The following is a 17066-nucleotide window of genomic DNA, read 5'->3' as shown; positions in this document are numbered from 1 at the left end:
ACAATAACTTTTAGGTTAGCTCCCATTTTTTAAAATAATTTAAGAACTCACTATTTCCAGTGCACTCTAACAGGATACAGATTCTTTTAATCTTCTTTTCTCTTGTTTCATTATATTTTTGTTTGTACAGCACCTAGCAAAATAGTGCCCTGGTCCTGGTTGAGGTCTCTTAGATGCAGCCGCAATACTAATAATAACAATAATAGAGGAAGAAGGCAGTGGTGGCTTGTTATTTGATGGATAATTATTCTGTTTTTAATTTTACTTTTGAGATACACATTTTTAGTTTTCTCTTTAGAATTAGGTATGTAGCTTTGTATAGTTTTCTTTTATTTACTAACTAAAGCCTGTTATAATTCCTGAAGTCATTGAAGTCAATGGGAGTCTTTCCTTTGCTCTGAACAAGAAGTAAAATTATAATGTACATTAAGGGATTGTCTGCACTGAGAAATTAATTCAGTTAAGGGAGGATGTGAATTAAAACAGAAAAGCTATTTCTGATTAACTTCTTGTGTGGATGCTCTTATTTAAGAAGATTCTTATTCTGGTTCAATTTTAACCACTTTGGAAGTGAATTAAGCTAATTTAGAATAAGGTATGTACATATAGGGAGTTAATCAGGAATAATTATTCCAGAATAACTCCCTATATAGGTAAGTCCTTGTTGTCCTTGTTTGTACTTATCTGGAAAATCCCCAAATATTTTAAAACTATACTTTACCTTCAATCTTGTTAGGGAAACTTTAGCTTCTGCCGCTGCTTTCACTGAGAAAGGCAAGATGGCAATTGAAAACTTCATTACATTAAACATGGCAATCACACTAAATGCCTGCAAAAGAAGAAGGAAAAGGGCTTTTACTGTTTTAGTGCCGACCATTATTTTGCATTAAAATTCTAAATATATTTTTGTATTATATTTTAAAGGGTAGGAAAAATATATCTGTATGTTTTTAATTTTTGTGGTTTTCGTTTTCGTGATTGCAACATGAGTGGCTAAAACACAATGCAACTCCTTCCATTTTTCAAGTCATTATGAATATATAAAATGGCATTGGTCCCATTTCTGAGCTTTCTAGAACATCACTTTGAGGATTCTTCCTTGGTCTTCTACCACTGATTTCAGTGAAATTAGGTGAGGGAGGAATTTGGCCTGTTAACTATAAGTCTCTGAACCCTTCCTGCAAACCAACTTTCAATCCATCTCTATGTTAGCAATGAAGCTTACATTTTTGTATCTTGTCTAGAAGCTTCCTGTGTGATACCTTATCAAAGGCTTCACTGAAATCCAAGTAACTCACATATGCTGCCCTGCCTTCCGACATATGCTTTGTCACTTCTTTAAAGAAACCAGTCAGGCTTATTCTTAGTGAACACATGTTGGCAAGTGCCTAACTCCTGTTATATACTTATAAGTGAAACATTTCATTTCATCCCTAATAAATGAACCCAGTATTTTCATAAGACATAAATGAGATTACTGATTTGTAATTAAAGTGCCTCTAGTTTACTATGCATTTTAAAAATTGGTATTACGTCCACTTTTTTTCAGTCTTTGTGCATTTTCTGTTTATGCAGTTACATGCAAAATAAAAAAGATGCTAATGTTTTTGCTTGTTCCTTGCTTAATTCCAAGAGTTGCCTAGTGAGCTGGGCAAGCCCTGGAAGCAACTGCCTGGCGAGTCAGGGAACTGGGAGAGTCTGTACTGGCAGGAAACTAGGCAGGCAGACTTTGACAGAATCAACATGTTCCTACCTAATGTTTCAGTTCTCTTGAATCAGCATTTTCTAATAGAATATTGTTCTGTTGGAAAATTTTCAACCAATTCTAGTGGGCAGTGCAAGAAACTAGTCACAGGTGCAGCCCCTGCACAAGCCTTATAGGCACCCCCCCCGGCCTCCCAGAGAAGCTGATACAGATGCTCTCTCACATGGTGATACGGTTCACAAGACTCATCTCAGGAGATTTCAACATCCACAAGGGCAAGGACTCTGATATAATAGCTCACAACCTCCTATCCAAACTCTTCATCTTTGTTTTCTCATAGGGAATCTTTGGACTCCCACACATAAAGCATAAAAATGAAAGTACTATACACAAATATACAAGAAACATACCTGGAATAAACAACTGTTACAAAATGCATCAGCAGATCTGCTTAGCAAAATGGGTTGCTGTGAAATTGTGCAATACTCTGCACCAGCTCCACAGTTTAAGATTTCTAACCTGAAATTCAAAGCTTTCCCTGTCTACTTGAGAGATCACTTCCATGGCCATGACTTCCCATGACAACTGTCTCTCACTGGAGCAATGAAACCATCAAACAACATGGGAGGCCAAACTTTACAGGAGCTAGACCAAGACAATGGAACTCGCTACCAGATGTCAGAATGACAACTAATCTCACCATGTTTACAATGAAATCCGATGTTCATCCTTTCTGCTTAGCTTTACCCCCGTTTGCTCAGTAAACACATAAACCCTATCAACTATTCAAGTTGTATCTCCTACAGGCTGGGCAGAGTGGTCTCTCTCTCTCTCTCTCTCTTATTTCTATTTTCCAATATTTGGAAGGAGGTGTTCGGATACTGGTATGCTGGGGGACATATAAGCATATAGATTCATTGGATGAAATCCTGGCTCCATTGAAGTGAATGGCAAAACTCTGATAGTATATCATAAGCTATATCCTCTTTTATAAGCATTACATAGAATCTTTCCCCCTGCTTTTTGCTGTTTCTTTGACTTTCCTTTTATACGTCCTCACTTATTTTGTAGTCAAGTGTTTTTGCCAATAAACCCCCTACATGTCAGGTTGTTTATTTTTTAAAACAAAATTTCCTCCTTTGCTTATATGTTTACCCTTCCTACCCTCTGTCTTTTCCCTGGCTACTGCTTTCTAAAGGGGAATACATCTTGCTGTTCACCAGACTAAATTTTGCATTAATCTGCATTGAGTTCTGTGTGGAAGGAGTGGGTGGTGAATGATCCCAAATGTCTAGTTAGTTTCTTACTATTTAAGAAAATACTTTAAAGCATTTAAAAGACCATATATCTTCTTTTAGAAGCTTTCCTAATTAATAACCAATTTAATTTATTAACTTTATCTTTACCATGCAGTGTTTAATAGAAGCTACCCTTGTTTACTAGCCAAATACAGGGGCAGCGAGTTGTATTGGCCCATGGTGCCTGGGCTCCAGGAATATTCAGGGCCCAGGGCCCCGGCTCCACCAATGTTTGGGGCCGGGTCTCTGCTTGCCGTCCCCCCGCACCTGCCCAGGAGCGTCTCCTGGCCCCGCCTGCTACCCCCAGGCAATTTAAAAGGGCCCGCAGGCTCCCGGCTGCCGCCACCACCACCGGCAGCGCAGTGGGGCTAAGGCAGCTTCCTGCCTGCCCTCACTCTGTGCCACTCCCAGAAGCGGTCAGCACATTCCTGTGGCCCTGGGGGCGGGGGCTGTCTCTGCGCACTGCCCCCACCTTGAGCACGGACTCCGCAGCTCCCATTGGCCGGGAACTGGGGCCAACGGGAGCTGTGAGGGTGGTGCTTGCGGGCAGCAGCATGCAGAGACCTCCTGGCGCCCCTGCCTAGGAGCTGCTGCCAGAGGGTGTGTGGGTCGCTTCTGGGAGCCACCCAAGGTAAACACCAACTCCTCACCCTCTCCCACATCTCAGCCCCCCCTGCCCCAGCCCAGAGCCCACACCTCTCCCACCCCCAAGCTCCCTCCCTGAGCCTGCACCCCTCCCACACCCAAACTCCCTCCCAGAGCCTTAGGCAGGTGTGTGTGCTGGGGCTGGGGAAGAGGGCAGGGGCGGCTCCAGGCCCCAGCATGCCAAGGCGTGCTTGGGGCGGCATGCCGCGGGGGGCGCTCTGCCGGTCGCCAGGAGGGCGGCAAGCAGGGCTCCGGTGTACCTCCCGCAGGCGTGTCTGCGGAGGGTCCGCTGGTCCCGCGGCTTTGGTGGAGCCGTGGGTCCAGCGGACCCTCCGCAAGCACACCTGCGGGAGGTGCACCGAAGCCGCGGGACCGGCGAGCGGCAGAGCACCCCCCGCGGCATGCCGCCGTGCTTGGGGCGGCAAAATGTCTGGAGCCACCCCTGGAAGAGGGCCAGAATTTGGACCCATTCTGGTCACCACCAAAAATTGCACAAATCTGGCCATATACAATCTGTACAGGAAAGCTATGTTAATTTTGGAGCTGCCATTCATTAAAAATCCTAGGGGAAAGTAAGTAAATTTAAGAGTATCCAGATCTACTCCACAAAGATATACAGTACTATAAAGGAACAAGGACTTTGCGGGGGGGGGAAAAATATATATATATAAAAGTCATACAACTGATGCAGTTAGTTCTTGCTTTAAAAGAGTGTGTAAAACAAATGTCATGACAGTAGCCAGTGTTGATACAATAGGTGTCAGAGCAGAGTTTACACTTTGTACATATCCTGCTTTTTCCAGTATTTTCCTTTCCACATTTCTTATACCTGTGAAATATAAGAAATTTAAAATATTATAATGTAAAAAAAATGTAAAGCAGAGCTAACATTTTCAAGAGAAGACCATTCTAAACAGCAAAGGCCTTCCTTATACTAAGCCTGAATTTGGGAGACATTGATATCAATTGAATTGCATGCACCAAAGGTAAATTTATGGCCCTACATTTGATAGCATTAGGGTGGTAACACAAAAGCTATTTAAACACTGTTACTGGATCTATTTTTCCTTTTAAACAAACAAACAAAAATCTTATGATTAAGCAAAAGCCCAAATGACTACCTTACATATAAACTTTTAGATTTGGAAGAAACTGATTTTGATTTTTTTTAATAACTTCAATAGATAATACCCGTGTTTTTTTTTTAAATTCTATTGATTTAAATTTTCACAGTTGTGTAAAATTATGTGTTTAAGCATTTTTTATTTTTAATCAATTTTAAATTTTCACTGTTGCATAAAACTGGGAGGGATGTCAAACAATAATTTATGACAGATGTTGAGCTTCAAAAAGTTAAAGCTTTATAACCATTAATACACAACCAGTCAACATCACACCTCAAAATATAAAAAGTAAATATCCCTAAATCAAGCAGCATTTTCCTTACTTTGCCTGTGTATAAATTTCAGTTACTATTGCTGGAAATATTTTTTGTTGGTTTGTGGGTATATGGTAAAATTAACATTTCCTGATAAAAGACTATATATTTTTGGCCTTTAAAAGCATTAAATGATGGATAATCAGTAAACAGACTCAAATGTTTGCACTTAGGTTCAGTTAAACATTGATTTTAGAGAGCTCTCTTCATTACCATGTTTACTTTCCTAAATCTGTATTTTTGTATAAATATTTTATTTCCATATTTACTCCAAAATCTGGAGGAAGTCTTTACAAAGGCTACATGTAAGATAGCATGGGTTGTGATGAACAAGACAATGGGCTTGCTTTGTACAGGTTCAGAACCCCAGTTTTGCTTTGAGTTCTGGGTTTGTGTGAAAATGCAAACTCAAAGTGGAAAAGGGAAGGGAAAACTCAAAACATGTCTCTTGGTGAGTTGCACTAAAATTGATCAAAGTACCTCCACTCCAGTAACCCTTTCACCCCAGTAAGCCTGGCCCTCTCTTCACTGGCCTGGAATCCGTCCACTCCCTTCCAAAGGTATCCTGTCACTTACCTTCTGCAGCCTTGAGAAAGAGCCACCTCACCTACTCCTTCTCATATGAAGCCTTTAGGGGGATGCTTCTCTCCCCACCAGAGTAAGGATCTTCATGGACAGTGGGAAGCCTGTTTCCTTTGTCCCCTTCTCCGTATCTCACTTGGTCCCAATGTTCTATTTTTGTGTCCCATTTTATCTCTGTGTACCCACCCGTTCAAAGGTTAGGAGCCTTCTTATAAGAGCAGCACCTCAGTTTACTGCTGCCCTTCTAAGATTATTTCTGGAGGACTCACTCACTTAATGTTCCTCTCCTGACCACCCGTAGGAGTGTAACTCCTGGGTGGTATACCCTGCAGCTGTCCCATCTGGTCTAGGATTTCCCCCTGTTCGGTTTATCCTGGCTGCTTCTGACCATTTTCCCCCAGAGGCTTCCATTTGGTCTCACCCATATGCGGAGACTCATCACATATCTTTCCCTCATCCTCCTTTGACCATATGCACAGCTTTTCTGGCCTCCAGTGCTCTGATTTCCCTGTCTGATTCCCTGGCCAGGATCATGGAAATTCAGGCTTTAGGCTCTAAGGTAAGGGATTTGTGAGGTGGGGCTGCCTGGAGAAAGGGAAATATTGCAACACAGGATGCAACATTCCAGGTGCATTGCCACCATAGCAGGCAAAGACAAACTATCTCCTGTCGAGAGATGCCACCCCATATGCACTCTTTAATTGTCACCCTTTCTATTGCCAAATCACAATGTTTCTTTTTGCTGCCCTTTAGCCCTATAGATCTCCCGACATTCCTGCTTTCCAGCTTTTGGTTTCCCATTGAATAGCTGAGTTTTGAGTCATTTTTACCTAAATATATTAGCTGAATTTCTTATTATTATTTTCTGCCATATTGCTACCTCTGTATTATTACTGTGTTCTGACCACCTCCTGATTTAGTGTCAGCCAGTTTGATCAATGTGTTATTTACCTCCACTTCCACATCATGAATGAAGAGATTAAATAGGACAAATCTTAACATCCCCGCCACTCCCAATTTAATGCTGTTTTATCATTCCACTTTGTTTAAGGCACTTCAGTTTCCAATCTAAGTAAGTGGTCACATCCAGGCCAGTACAAATTAATCTCGTGATCAGCATTTCATGAGTCATCCTATTAAATCCTATATTGCATTTGCTACCTTCCTTTATTAGGGGCCCAATCCTGCGCGGTACTAACTGCTCTTCAGCTCCCACTTATGATGGGAATTGAGGGCACACAGCAACCTTTGGGACTGAGCCCTTACTCTGTAACAGCCAAAAGCAGTAATCAGATTTGTTTGGCAAGTTTTGCTGCTTGTTGTAGACAAATTGGAGTGAGTTCAGAGAAGAGCAAAAATTTTATCAGGAAGCTAGAGGGAATAATTTATGAGAAAAGAGAGCCAAATATGCATGGCTTGACGAAGCAATAAAGGTGATATAAGATTTTACAAGTATTTGAAGAGTATAAACACCAAGGAGAGAATGAGTGGAATTATTGAGGGTGCTACAGCGGGTATAGGAGTAGGAGTAATGGGATGAAATTTAAAAGAAAAGTGTAGGCTCAAAATCATGGATGAGAATCATGTTAACCCCATTGCTTCGAATTGTTGAAATTAGACTGGATTAGGAGGTAGGCTAGGTAATATACTGTGGGGAGCTGCACTGGCAGGGTCATGGAATAAATGGCATGATACTTCAGGGGTAACATTTTTTAAAGTTCCTAACTGACTTAGGAGCCTATGTTCTGCTGATTTTCAGTAGAGAAAACAGAACAGGGGTTCATGAACATCCTTCTTAGAGACAATAAGTGGTTTTAAAAACACAGAGCATATTAAGTTTCTATAAATCACTGATATTGGACAGAAAGGCACAGTTACCATTTTATATACTACTTTAAAATAGCCGCTTTCTATACCTTTGATTGCCTTTGCAAAAGATTTTTCCCAAGCATACATTTTAATCAATTTAATGCATGTTAAAATCTCATTCATTGTTTGCACACGCGTATCAGTCACTGAAATAGCAGCTCGTCGGAATACGGATGTGAGCTTAGCCATGAACATCTGCAATCAAGATGTAAAAATGCTATTAAAACACGTCCTTAAAATGGAGACATCTAACAAAAAGTGTGAATTTAAGCAAACATGTTTGAGTGTATGTTTGTGTGGATGGTAAATGCCTACAACTGGCAATATTGCAGGAGCCAGTTGCCACATCCTTTTAAAGTGACTGCATTATGTTGCTACCTCACTAGTTAGTCTTTATACATTTGAATGTTTTTCCTCCATATGCTTCCAAACTCTTTTTAGAATATTCATGTTTCCAGTTTCTATTGATACTCATTGTAATATTCCAATGAACACATTAAAGGCCTCATTCAGGACTCCATTTTTGATCCAATTATATATATTGTATAGATTTCTTGTTCCTTTTCTAATTTGACTCTTCTTCTAAGATGTGTGTCACCTAGACTAGAGCTTGCTTCCATGTTCCATGTCAGAGGCCATTAACATATCATGTAAAAAACAGGAACAGATCTGTATGTTCCTATACATCTTACTATTTAGACATGACATGGGAACAGGAAACAGCTGTGATTTCCTATTCACCTTAATATGTAGATTTGACAATCTTTGTATATATATTTTACCCTTACTGTTGCTAATATCAAGTTAGAAAAAGAACAAGAAAGCTATACAATATATATTACTGGATGCAAAAAGGGAGGTCTGAATGAGTCCTTTATTGTGTTCAGTGGAATACTGTAATGAACAGCAATAGATGCTGGAAATGTGAATATTCAAAAAAGTTTGGAAGTATATGGAGGAAAAACATTCTAATGTTTAAAGACTAGCTTGTGAGGTAGAAGAATAATGCTGTACTTTAAAGGATGTGGCAACTGGCTCCTGCAATATTGCCAGTTGTAGCCATTGACCATCCACACAACCACACACTCAAAACAAAAAAAAAACAAAAAATAAAACAAAACAAAACACCTGCTGATACCATATTGAAAACACTTTGAGGCAATGGTTTGTGGTTCTGTGTGTTTAGCTCTTACAGGTGCGACAGCATTGTACAGTAGGAGATTATCAAATGTGGTTTAGAAACTATTAAGATGTGCCTGGAAAAGTTTAATCAATTGAAAACACATTTCATTAAACAGCTCTAAACAGAAATAAAACACATGGCTTAATTTAACAGAAACAACAGATTATTCCACTGTTACTGCTGAAAGGAAAGCTCCTTTAACTATTCTGAATGTAGTTTATTGTTTATATGAAAAATTTAAGCACCAGTGAATACTCAATTAATACATTAATTAACACTTGAACTATCTTAATGCCATATTTTCGTAATAGTCTCTACGCTTGCACGAGTTATTGATTGTACAAAATTGCAGTTACATATGTTAGAATTATCATCTGTAACTATCGTACTTGATTGTTTTTTAAAATTTGGCCCTTGTTTTGTCTTTAAATCATATTCATTTTAGTTTTTCTAAAACGGCTTACATGGCAACACTAAAGTGAAAAAATACTTGCAAGTAGGTGTTGCAGTGCTGTGTATCAGAATGAGATCAGAGGCCTAGATAATAGAAATTCTCCTTTTAGTTATTCCAGAGCAACTGTGAGAATAGAGTTACTTTGGATTTACTGAGAGAAGAACATGGTCCTTTATTGAGTTCTTTAATAAAATATGATTTACGGTAAGGATTTTCAAAGGAGCCTAAGGAGTTAAGTACCCAACTCCACATTAATTTTTAGTGCCTTATACCCTTAGGGTCCATTGAAAATCTCAGCCTTACGTTTAATATTGATCAATGTACATATAAAATGATTAGGAAAATTAGTCACTTTACCTGTAGAGGTATAAATATAATATAAACAAATGTTCCTGTGAGTGCAGTGGGACCAAGAATAAGACAAGAATATATGGTACAAACGATCATTAGTGCAGGCACAGTAATTGGCAGAGGACAAAATAAGGCAGCTTCAAACATTCGATAGCCATCATTAGATAATACATTAATGACCTGCAAACACACAAAAAAGAGAGAGATGAATAGTTCTCCTTTTTATCAATATTTTTGTGACCAAGAGTTTTTAAACCAATCATGTTTTTATAATCCCAGGAGTAAGACTTTCAGGATCCACTATCCATATACTGTTTATTAGTGCATGAAGACTTAAGTGACTATACCATTTAAATTGACTTATTTTAGTATTTCACAAAAACAGCTCAGACATTAAAGGCCACCTAGAGGTTAAGAAGTAGAATATGATTATGGAAACTTACCTCACCAACAGAGATGTGTGTCAAAGACTTAAATGCTAATAGATATTCAAAAGCTACTGTAGATACAGCAACTTTTAATCGTATAGCTGTACGGTAGTTGATGGCCCATGCTAATGCCCAAAATATTACTTTGGAAATTTCAGCAAGAAAAAGTGCTGTGCAGAGTCCAATTCCCCGAATGCTGTCTTTGGAGACACTTTCACTGTGCTGTAGAATTTTATGAATGATCACAGTCTGCAAAGAAATTTCAGAATTATTTTTTAAAATTGCATCATGAAAAATTTCACATCTATTAACCTTTGGGAAGTTCCAACACAGCAAAGCCAGGAACTGTGCTGCTTCCACAGATACCTCTACAATGCACACTCCTTTCAGTGGCATGTAGAGTTCATAACCTACATGCCCCCTAGCAGCGGTATACATAGCAGTGTAGATGGTGACGCACTGCTTAGGTAAGTAGAGTGATAAAACGGCTGAACCATGCGGGTATGTGCCCTACATTACTCTGCAGTACCTCTCCATCTATGCAGTATTTTAGTAGTGTAATGTTATGCTATCTCCTCATTGCTGGAGTCTTTCACCACTGCAGGGAAAGGCTCCAGCAGCAGGGAGCCTGAGGGGAAAGGCTCTGGCAGGTCCCCCCACCCTCAAGAACCTTTCCCCACTGTCTACCCTCCCTCCCCTCAGAGCCTTTCGCTGACATGTGTACACATTGCAGTGTGGACTCAGACGGCTTTTCACTGCAGGGTGTAGCTACATGTACCCTAGACACCTCTGCAAGTGCTGCGCAGTGTAGGCATACCCAGCATGGTACCATATGGGATTTATACATATAAATAATAGAGGTTTGGGGAAGGAAAGTACATTTTATATTCATGAGGTACTAAAGGATAGGCACTCAGATACTATGATGATTAGTGCAGGATGATGCCTGGCTAGATTTTAATAGATGGTTACCAGTTACCTATCTATCTACTGTATACCGGTATCTGTCACATTTGAGAACCATGTGGTTTCACTGCGGGAATATTCTGAAATTAGTTACTTGTATTATTGGCCCAATGAAAATATTTATCCACTCTTGATAGCCTGATATAAACCACTGAAATCAGCTCAGGTAGCTAGTTACCAAAAGTTGCTGCTATTCTGTGAGGGAGGTATGAACAAATACATTAATTGATAAAACTGCAATAATTGGGATTTCAACTAAGTGTGCTTAAACTGGTCAATTGTCACATCAGAACAAGGTTTAACAATTGCTTTTTGCAACAAATAGTTCCAAAGAGAGAGATTATTCTGGACTTGTTTCTTATTACCACACAGAATAGGTTGGTGCAACGACAATAATCGAGCCACAGAGTAATATTGACTGTAATATAATTAAGTTCAACGTCCTTGGAGGAGGAATCACACCAAAAGCTAGTATGCTGAGACTAAAATTTAGAAAGTGGGATTTTTTTAAATATAAGAAGAGGATGATTGGCAGAACTGAAGGGCAACAAATTTAAAAGACAAATTGCTAAAAGAAAAGACTAACACAAAATTTAATGAACCATTGGAACTCATTCCCATGAGATATCATTTTGATCAGGAGCTTATTAGGATTCAATAAAAGGATTAGACATTTCTATGGGTAATGAGAATATCCACAGTTACGTGGGACAGGAATAAAAAATGAACGCTACAGTAGTACATATAATAAAAAGAAACCTCTGACAAGAATCAGGGTCTTCAGCAGAGCCAGTCTGGCAGCAGGGCCTGCAGCAGACACTCTCCGGACACCCTAATGAGCTCAGCTGGCCTGTGGCTGCTTGATTGGCTACACAGCCTATTTGATTGGAAGAGCCATCAGACGGGCTCTTAAGCCCAGCCACATCAGCAGTTCAGGGGCTGCTCAAAGCATTTGCCCATAGCAGCAATAGCTCCTGAGTTTCTTGTTAGCTTGTTTCTACGCCTGCTTCTGCCTTGGACCCAGCTTCTGCCTTGCCTTGCTCCAGGTAACCTAGTTCTTACAGGGAAGGTCCCCAGAGCCCAGGCTCCAGCCCAAACCTGAATGTCAACACTGCAATCTTATAGCACCACAGCCTGAGCGCAATGGGCCTGGCACAGATGTTTGATTGTAGTGCAGACATATCCTAAGGCTCTCAGTTCCTCTCTTCCCACAAACAGTTAAAAAAAGATCACTGGAAATCACTAACGTGGTAGAATAATCTTATTTGTCAATTTGTTTCTGAAATCCTTCTGACTTATCTGGGTTTCCTCCTTACCTTCCTCTCACGTTCTTCTCAAACAGATACGAGCTCTCTCAAGCCCACAGAAAATCATCAAAGAATGGTGAAGGAAAGTTTCCCCCCAAAAATCTGCCATTTCTACTTCAAGAATGTAAAATGTAAGCAATGCATAGGGATAGGTGAATGACAAGCACTGTGGATCTATCAAAGATTGAAGATGGCCCTGTTGCCTACCCCTTTCTTATATGGATTCCGCCCCATCCCTGCAGCAAACTATGACTCCTCTGCTTGATGCCATTGCCTTTACAGGCATTTGCTGCCTTGATTTTCTGTAGCAGGAACCATTTTGCATGTCTCTTCCTTTTTAACAGTTAGTAAAACCCCCATTCCTTTGTATCCCCTTACTATGGAGATTCTCAACAAACAATCTTTTGCTTTGTGATTGTTAGGTAGCTGATACAACTAAGATTTTTGAGATGGTCACAAGTTAATGTGATATTATTATGGGGCATTTTTACAGTGCAAGTTTTTGTTGTTGTTTTTTTTAGTACTCATGTACATCTTCTAGATAAAGCATATTTGCCAAGCAAGTTCGTGGGCTTGCCTACTTTAGAGGCAAGTACTTTAAATGTAATTGGTACTGTACAAATGTTAAACTCCTGACTTCACAACAGAAATGGCACTAGTAAACAGAATAATAATGCAGGATACTCTTAAAATCTGCAAATGTAATAAAATACTGCATGTAAACATACGGTGATACCATGGCTAGGTACTCAGACTACAGTGATGGGTAGAAAGACTCAGAACATGTTTCTGACTAATGGAACATTGTTGTTAGGGTCTCTGTGAAGAATTCAATACTTTAATAATAAGAATTACTTTAGATTTCTATTGATTTGTCATATATAGAATATGGGGATTCTACATGTATGAACAATTAGCTGGCCTTGAACTCTTCATGGACTCTTATAAGTTGAAGCTCATGTTATATGTCACCAGAAATCTTTTTTAGATTTGCAATAAAATATCTGATTTGACCCAGACCTTCCATGACACCATACTTTAGATGAGACATAGCTTTATAAAAAACAAAGATTAAAGAAGTAGACTCATTTGGCTTTGAGATATCCATGGAATCCTCTCATTACAGGTGATTGGTGAGGTTAATGTCCTTTAATGCCTGTTAATTCTTTAAAATTCTGTCAATAACAGCAACAAAAAATTGTCTCCATTTCCCATACTTAGTTTATCAGAGAGAGATTAATTGCAGTACACTAAAATTGTTCATCAGTATGGAACTACTTACTGGTCCTAAAGCAGCCAAGAAAATACAAATGAAGTTTGCTATCACATCCACCAAAATTCTTGTTCTCTGAAATTTAAGAACTACTCTGACCAAAGAAGCTTTTTCAGGCCCGACTCTTGCAAGCTCTGCTTCCCAAAGGAGTCGAAATCTGGAGAAAAAAAATATCCCCACATATTAAAGAGTAGAAGGTTAAATAGAATGGTAAAGCATTTTTTTCTAATCACAACAGTTAATAAGAAACATATATGAAACTGCTACGATGATAAAATTAAAATTCAGTTCCTCATCCTGTCAATCAATAGTTATAGAAATCTAAAAATTATACAAAGAACATTTTTATAGGTCAACAATTCATGAAGGGAATTCATTATTCAATGTGATTCCACTAAGGAAATTATCACATTGAAAACATTAAAATTTGCAATCTGAGGACAGATATTCTTAACTGTTCAGCTAAGTGTATGTATACCAGAACAGACTGGGTTGAAATAGTTTTCAAAATCTCAGGAATTAATTGGTTGCTGATGGTACCTGGGGCTGAACTAATGAATACTACAACCACTAAATCAAAGTTACATAGGGTCTTTAATAGTCTTTTCCCAATCCATTATGTGCAAAATTTACTAGTCCTTTCAAAGAGCTTTGCAACACATTTAGGCTCAATACTGTATGATGCTGACATTCTGGTCTTGATCCAGCAACCCACTTAAACATGTGTTTGAAGTTAATGTACTTATATGAATTGCTAGATTTGGGCCAGAATGTTCAGCACCTGTCAGGATTGAGCCCTTCAGGTCTGTTTCAAATCCCATTAATGGAAAGACTCCCATGGACTTCAGTGGGCTTTGGACCAGGGCCTGTAGTGCATAGCTGAAGAAGCCTTGTCTGCCATACAGAAGGCTAAAATTTTGGAGGGAGTTCTTGATTTCAACACACCTGGGTCTTCCTTGTGAGGAATTGCGCCCTACCTCAGCTTCTTGCAATGTGGAATCCTTGTATAAGATACGGGAAGAAAGAATAAATGGAAAAGCAATAAAGGAAAGAGAAGACTCAAGAAGTTTTGTTTCTTTCTCCCTTCTTTTGTATCTTTTTCAAAAAACAATTCCCAAAAACTTGTTTTCTTCTTTTCCTTTTTCTTCCTCTTTTTTTATTGTTTTATTGTTTTTTTTTCTTAAGGGTCCTGTACTGAGTCAAACAGTAGGAAACATGCAAAACATTTTGCAGCTAAAAACTGCTATTATATGTTATATTTAGTGCCCCCCCCAGAAGTCTCAAATCATTGCTCTCAATAAAGAACACCACATAAGGAGGAATCTTACAATAATTATATTGAAATTGAAATAACCCTACCTTTTTGCATTTGGCTCTGAACTATCGTGATATGATAATGGAGGTAAGGTGTCCACGTTAATATTGTGTCTGTATCCTTTGATCATTAAAGATGAAAGCCAAGAATATGTAGCAAATGAGAACAGTCCTGCATTATCCATTGGGTTAACAGCAGATCTAGGGGGAAAATACAAGCTACTAATACAGTATTCAAGTTAATTTCACAGTTGTCTCACTGACCTTACAAATGTTAATTGTAGAAAATTATGTTTTCTGAGCCATATAAAGACCTTTTGATACTGTTAGGCAGAGGCCATCATGCATCCCTTAGTGGAGTGATAGACAGTATGAATACACCACTTATTAATTAATGATAAGGTAAGGTCACACTGATGGGGTGAGAATCTAGTCTGTAGCTTCCAAAGCACGCTGTGTGCGTGTGCTCAGCTTCTGAGCTAAAAACCAGCTTCATTACTTGAAGTCAACTGGCATTTGCTGCATTTAATCAGTATCCTCAGATAATGCTACAGGGCATACACAGAGCATCAGAGTAGTCACTCATGCTAGCTTTCAACAATGCTGAAATGTCAGATTCTGTCAGTTTAGCTCAGATCAGATTATGCCTAAAATTTTCTTGGCAATGTATTAACTCAATTAACCAATTAAATATAAGTGAGACATTGTTAGTAGTTCATTAAAACAGATAATGCAATTTCAACCACTAAAACACATTTGAAGTAAATGCTAGCTTAACAGTTGGGGAGGTGCGGGTAATCAAGACTTCCTGAAAAATAAATTTTAATCTTCATTAGCCATCAGAAAATGATTTTCTTTCTATATATTATATTTCAATTATAAATAAATGTGACTTGCTTTGCTTTGAGGCGGACAGGAATCATTGTTTTTAAACTAGGTTCATATTTGCGATGAAAGGTCATTTCATCATCTCGTATATCTAGATGAGGTAGCAGATACGGTGCTGAAGTAACCATTGCGCTGGTTTGCAGGTACCAAGGTTCCTTGTGCTCAGTCAGATTTCTCTGTGAAGTAAAATTTAAAAAAATAGAGCATATTAACATTAATTACTTTTATTTAAGTAACATTTTAAAATATGTGGTAAAGCCCATAACCATTTTCAAACCACAACAATATCTTATCATTGGCAAAAGGCTGGAAAGGCTCTCCATAGTTATCTATTTCATTCCCCTGCACAATGTAGAAATACAGTACACATACACTTTCTCCTCATTTAGAATCCTCCCATCACCATGGTAACTCAGTAACCAAAACTATAAAAACCTACAAGCTGTCCAAACCTTTTTGCCTTTGCCTTCTGAAGTACAGAGAAACCCCATTAAACCACAATACACTGAACACATGCAGCTCAGCATCTTTCAAAATCAGGTCATTTATTTTTGGTACCTAATATGGCTATACCAGTAGGTCCTCAGTGTTAGGTACCTATACATGAAAATGTTGGCATACGAGTTTAATAAAGTTTATGGTTAACATCTCTAATGCTGTTGCCTCAGTAACCTCCCTTGGCAATTTGGGTCTTATCCAAACCCCACTGAAGTCAAAAGAAGGTTTTTTCCTACATTGAGGATGCTAGGATTGAGCCCTTACTCTGTCTTTGTATGTTATAATGCCTAATCTTTTTATCATTTTTGTAGCCTTTCTATGGAGTTTCTCTTCAGTCTTTTTCTAGTGAAGAGTTTCAAACTGTAAACAGTCTGAGTCTGAATGTACTAAAGCTGTATTAAGAGATGTAGTGTGTATATGCCCCAGAATAGCTTTTCTTTTTTCTCCTCAGTGTAAATTCATGTTGGATTTTTGTGCCTATACCCGTCTCTGTATTTAAGATGTCTTAACCATCAATCTTAATTTTGTACTTCTGAATGCTATTATTTTCTTTCCTCCACCACATGCTCACATAATGCATTGTTCAAAGTAAACTCATTCCCACTTATTTCTGTCCAGTTCTCTAGTTCTCTCTGGATCATTCTGTAATTCTTTGTAAGGGCACGTTTGCAGATCCTCCTCCAGAAATTTTGTGATATCTGCATATTTGATCCATTTACAATTCATTTATTCCAAATAGTTTGTAAAGTATTAGACAAACATAGACCCAATATTGATGCTATTGGATATTGCAATAAAAAATAGAGCATATTAACATTAATTACAATGCAATATTACTGCACTGTCTTCACTGGAGTTGGTCTTGAT

General features: G+C 38.7%; 2 protein-coding genes across 11 annotated transcripts in view; one reads left to right on the top strand and one right to left on the bottom strand.

Annotated features, from left to right (window-relative positions):
- LONP2 (lon peptidase 2, peroxisomal) overlaps nt 1–17066 on the top strand; it is a 140986-nt gene that overhangs the window by 13398 nt on the left and 110522 nt on the right. The window lies entirely within an intron of this gene.
- ABCC12 (ATP binding cassette subfamily C member 12) overlaps nt 1–17066 on the bottom strand; it is a 97717-nt gene that overhangs the window by 65382 nt on the left and 15269 nt on the right. For 8 of the 10 annotated variants that reach the window (XM_044987593.1, XM_044987594.1, XM_044987595.1 and 5 more), the window contains exons 3-10: nt 15711–15877; nt 14859–15014; nt 13509–13656; nt 9969–10202; nt 9532–9705; nt 7585–7732; nt 4329–4477; nt 722–829 (exon numbers count right to left, since the gene is read on the bottom strand). In XM_044987593.1, the coding sequence (XP_044843528.1) occupies nt 722–829; nt 4329–4477; nt 7585–7732; nt 9532–9705; nt 9969–10202; nt 13509–13656; nt 14859–15014; nt 15711–15877 (1284 nt within the window). Of the gene's footprint in view, nt 1–721; nt 830–4328; nt 4478–7584; nt 7733–9531; nt 9706–9968; nt 10203–13508; nt 13657–14858; nt 15015–15710; nt 15892–17066 lie in introns of all 10 variants that reach the window. The other 2 variants (XM_044987597.1, XM_044987598.1) reach the window with 2 other exon arrangements.

This window comes from Mauremys mutica, chromosome 14 (assembly GCF_020497125.1).
Source record: "Mauremys mutica isolate MM-2020 ecotype Southern chromosome 14, ASM2049712v1, whole genome shotgun sequence".
NCBI lineage: Eukaryota > Metazoa > Chordata > Testudines > Geoemydidae > Mauremys > Mauremys mutica.
The sequence above is the reverse complement of the archived record's forward strand: the minus strand, read 5'-3'. Positions and strand labels throughout refer to the sequence as shown.